The 5096-nt window shown below is 47.4% G+C and overlaps 1 protein-coding gene across 2 annotated transcripts in view; it reads right to left on the minus strand.

Annotated features, from left to right (window-relative positions):
* Myom1 (myomesin 1) overlaps nucleotides 1-5096 on the minus strand; it is a 137162-nt gene that overhangs the window by 97346 nt on the left and 34720 nt on the right. For both annotated transcript variants that reach the window (XM_004635793.2, XM_023720381.1), the window contains exons 6-8: nucleotides 4516-4608; nucleotides 2617-2705; nucleotides 2444-2506 (exon numbers count right to left, since the gene is read on the minus strand). In XM_004635793.2, the coding sequence (XP_004635850.1) occupies nucleotides 2444-2506; nucleotides 2617-2705; nucleotides 4516-4608 (245 nt within the window). The remainder of the gene's footprint in view (nucleotides 1-2443; nucleotides 2507-2616; nucleotides 2706-4515; nucleotides 4609-5096) is intronic.

Consider the following 5096-nt stretch of genomic DNA (forward strand, 5'->3'; position numbering starts at 1 on the left):
AAGAAGAAGAAGAAGAAGAAGAAGAAGAAGAAGACAGTGTTGGGTCTGAATATCCAGCATTTGGACAATACAAAGTAGCAACATTTTTAAAAAAGTAGTCTTTAAGTAAGAGAAAGACTTCTTTCATTTTGTACCACGAATCAAACTCAAGACCTTGTGCTTGCCAGGCAGGCATCTGTGCCGCTGAGCTATAACCTGACAAGACTTCGCTAAAAAAGTTTTTTCAAAAAATCCCAATAAGAGACAATGGAAGAGTGTAAAATTTTGTAACTTTGAAAGAATTACTCTCAGAAAATTCATAATTCTAGATTACATCCCTGGATTATTGAGTTTCCTAGGTTTTCTTTTTTCCCTTTTCAAAAGGAAGTGCCAAATAGCACAGCAGATTAAAGTGCCTACAAGTAGGCACAGGGGCCAGGAGTTCAATCCCTGGGGCATGCTGAGACAGCAATTGAGACTGGGTGTGGTGGTGTGTGCATGTAATCCAGCTCTTGGGAGGCTGTAAACAGGCGGATCACAACTAGTCCGATCTAATAGTGAGACCCTGAACACCCTGTAGACCTTGTAGACCTTCCTTAATACAGAGAGAGAAAAAAAGGTTAGGAAAGCAGTGACTTCTGCTGATGGGTTTTTAAGTGCGAGGCTCATCGCCTGGACCCCTCATCTACTCTTGCAGCTCTGCAGCATGGGCCTGAGTCTCGCCCTCCTCGCAGGAGACACAGAAATACTGATGATACACAGCTAGCACTGAGACCTCTCCAGCAGCATGGGCAGGATTAAGATTCCAATCCTAATGGCCCGCCTCCGAAGTTTAGAACCTGTCTCTTTATGTTTATTCTTCTTTCCTAAGGCCCTGTAATAGCATCTCAAAAACGCAATTTATTTAGATCAGCTTTGCCACCTGTTGTTCCACGTATTTAATAGTTGTCAACTCAGTGGAGCCCCATAATCACCCCACAGGTGCATGTGCCATTATCATCTCTATTTTTAACGCCTCTTCACCTCTCTGCCATCTGCTTGCTTCTGAGGGATGATGTCCCACCAAACCCCGAGGGATGCAGTCGGGAGGCTGGGTTGTACCACAGCCACCTTCCACAGCAGAGGCGGGTCTTAAGGAGGCTCTGTCGCAACCCTGAAGTTCTAAGCCTTCTGCAAACAGAGTAGGCTCTAACATCTAGGTTTTTTCCATCTCTGAGATTGCTGCATGGCCAAGGATTGTTTTAGGGTTCAAGAGGAACCCAGCTTTAACAACCAGATGGCAACACACCCTTTATTGTTTCAACTTTTTATCATATGTACTTTCCATCCTGGGACAAATGGTTTAGGGCAGGGGCAGGAAACTCTGCGGGCCAATCTGAGTTCTCCTAATCCATACCCTTAAGAATGATTTTCAGCTTTTCCAAAGGCTGACGACCATCAAAAGGGAAAGACGGTTTTGTGACACATCCCTGAAAACTCAAACGTCGGGACAGGAGGGAGGCTTCATGCACACACCACACACTCAGCCCACAGCCTGTGGCTGCGTTTGTGTCTTAGCAGCAGAGCGGAGCAGCTGCAACACAGACCACATGGCCCACAAAACCTAAAATATTTACAGTCTAGTTCCTTGCAACCCCCGCTCAGCACTATGGTCTGGAATTAGTAAGGCCAGACTCCAAGTCCCAGTACTGCCAGTGTGTGGGCTACCGTCCGCTGTTTAACCTCCTGTTTCCCCATCTGCCTAGCATAGATAAAAGTTAGATAGGAGCTTTATAAGCTACTGATGAGACTTAAATGAACCAGCACATATAAAAATACCTTTATATGATGCTGACAGCAACCAATCAATGCACGTTAACTACTAGAAAAAAACCAAGAGCAGAGAGCTTTGTCCACGGCATTTGCTAGCCTATGGCAACACCTGAGCAGAACCCATCACACGGCAAAGGCCAGGACCTAGTAGCAGGATGCACAGAGCCAGCCCTCTGTTTGTGGAACAAATGAGCCAAGGCCCTGCCAGCCTCTTAGCAGTGAGTGGCGTAGACTGGGCCTCCAGCCCCTCCCTGGAGGGGAGGAAAGGGGAAGCACAGACGGTGGCGCAGCCTCGAGAGTGGACAGGACTCATTCAGAGGACACTGTCGCCAGGCCAGTCACTCTGCCCAGGTGTGTAATGCACTTCCTGAGCTCAATACGGACAGGCTTAAAAAGCCACTTGCCATGTTTACCCCATCCCATCACGGCTTTCATAAAACTTGGGGCAATGAGACTGCGTCAAGACCAGTAAGCACAGAATTGAAAGAACCAAACAAAAAACTACAGGGCCATAACATCGCCGTCCAGGCACACGCTACGGCAGCGAGCTGCGTATAGGACACATGGGTTTCAGCAGGACTGAATAACTTCCTAGGCCATGTTTCCCATAAAGACACCAGGACGCCACTCAGCAAATCCCAGCGGAACTTACAGCTGAGGGGCGAGGTGGCAGCCCCGGCGCGGAAGCGCATCTCGTCAAGTTCTCCCTTGTACCCTAAAGAGGAAGCAGAGACACATGGGAAGCGCTTCAGACTGACGGTGAACTCCAGCAATGGGCAGAACTGTTAAAGATCACTTGGAGCAGAGTGAATCTGGCAAACCTACTCTTCACCACAACGGACGCGTAGGCGGAAAGCTCTCCTTTGACATTCATCGCCGAGGCCCGGTACTGAGCTGTGTCTTCAAAGTCACACCTGGAAAGACACATGGAGATCAGTGGCCATCGCAGGTCAGTGCAGTCCTTTAGGTCAGTGGGTGTCCTATGGGGGACACTCTGTGACATAGCACACTGCACACCAGCGCACGATATGTCAGCGGGACGTTATACGGAACCGCAGCTCTGCTGCGGCTCCACATAGCAGTAGGGCAGGAGGACGTCTACCACCCCCTGGGACCCCAGGCCACGTTCATTGCATTTCCAGATAAACAGAAAAACACAATCATCAAAGGGCTCAGCCCAGAAATTACAGCGTGAGCATGTTAGGAAAGGGTCCTCTGACGTTGTGCTGGGAGGAGATGTCCAGCCATGAACCTTTATACAGGTAACAACGACCTGGAGGCACACTGGTGGATGTGGCCTCCCAGCTGTCCTCCTCCACAGGGACACCAGCAGCAGGGGGACAGGCAAGAGTCCCTTTCTTAGGATTCCTACAGCCCTCATGAGCCCCGCTGGGTTAATGTATGGTTCTGTGCTTTGGTTTCAAAACAGAAGTGAGTTATTTATGTTTCAACTCTACTCTTATTCAAGCCAGACTTGGGGTTTCTACCCAAGGCATAACACAAGGCTCACTTCCTCTGGAAGATCTAACCCAGAAACTGGAGAGTGTTGTGAAACAGAGTTAGGGAGGGGATGATCTCACGGAGAGATGAAGAGGCTAAGATTTCAAAGCATCACCCCACTCTCCATGTTCTGTGTTTTCTCTCGGGCTCTGGTTTCAATCGAATAAACTCACTTCTTCCTAACTTTTTAAAGACACCTCTAGGACACCAGGAAGGGAACTCAGTTGCCTTTTTCATAGTTAGTTTTGGGAGCAGCCACACACCCGACGCTGTACTGGAACACTCACTTGCTGTAGCCGTGAGACTTTAGATCACTGTCAGAGCTGGGTGAATGTCACAGGGCCCCCAGGGTTCTGTGTGAAGGAAGCCCTGTGTCATCTGGACCAGTTCCTCTGATTAGGGCAGAAGGCTATAAATCTCTTGAGAATGGGATGTCATTTCAGCACACCATGGTCTCATCTGAACAGCATGTAGTGAAAACTTGTTTACTACAAGTTTGGATTTCAAACTCATCTTGGGAGACATGACAAAGCTTTGAGGGCTTGGCTTCTTTGTTTTCTTTTTGAGACAGGGTCTCACTATGCAGTTCAGGTGGGCATTGAGCTCACTATTTAGCCCAGGCTGGCCTCCAATTCACAGCAATCCTCCTGCCTCAGCTTCCTGAGTGCTAGGATTACAGGCGTGCACCACCATACCAGGGTTTGTGCTTGGAAATTCTGACGTGAATTCTATTTTCAAATATTGCTTTGGAATTTGCTTTCCCCTAAAATATTCTAATGTCTGTGCCTTCCCCTAATACATACACAGACAAGGTATGTAGTCTTCCCTTGTGAGCTGCAGGGAATAACACTGCCTCCAAGTCAGCCCACGTACATGCCATCCAACTTGTCTTCGTGGCCTTCATTGATTAGAAGCAAGAGGATGTAATGACAATGCTGATTTGCAACTCTGCAGGGGTAACTGAATAGAAATGCCTACCTATAACTTGCTGATGTCTAAAACGGGATAAATAAAAAGATAAAAATTAATTCTAAATTCCCATGTCTGCTCGTTTTGGGAGGTGCTGTGGGCATGCTGGGTATGTGCGTCTCCTTATGGGTAAAGAGAAGAGAAATGCACACAACTGTTCCCCATGGTGCCCAGCTGCTGCAGCAAGGGGGAGGGGCAAAGCTGTCGCTGAGTGACTGCTGGACAACACACACACAAACACCGATGTTCTCTTACTCGGTGATTTCCAGAGTATGAATTCCATATCGACTCTCAATAATATACTTCCCAGGGTTGGCATGGACGTTTATTGGTACTTGGTTTTTGTACCTGTATGACAATGAAAACAAAATGAAATAAGCTCAAGTGTATGTAACTGCATGGTGAAACACACTCAAAATCGCTTGTCCTTGCATTAACCTCCTGGAGACAGACTCTGGGGGCAACGGCAGCATCTAGCCAATAAATGCACATTCCATTAGCTTAAATTAAGTCTCAGCCTCCAAGAATAACAACCTGAGGAGAGAGAAGAGCAGGTGGCGAAGAAGAAAGACTCAGAGAAACATAGTGGGTTTAGGAGGGAAGAAGAGGGTGTCTCTTTAACCCAGGGCAAAATCAGTAGCCTTCATTTATGCATGAGTAATTACATAAGCTTTCTTCCTCTATAAATGAGAAACAATCTAAATTTTGATTAATATAAGGTTTTTTGGTTTTTTTTTTTGCTCCGAATGCCCTCAGGGGTGGTTTGGCTGGCTCTAGTGTTGTGGGGATGGACCTACAGCAACCTGAGGCTGACAGCTTTGTTTAAGCAGCCACTT

The sequence above is a fragment of the Octodon degus genome, unplaced genomic scaffold (assembly GCF_000260255.1).
Source record: "Octodon degus isolate 3935 unplaced genomic scaffold, OctDeg1.0 scaffold00075, whole genome shotgun sequence".
Classification (NCBI taxonomy): domain Eukaryota; kingdom Metazoa; phylum Chordata; class Mammalia; order Rodentia; family Octodontidae; genus Octodon; species Octodon degus.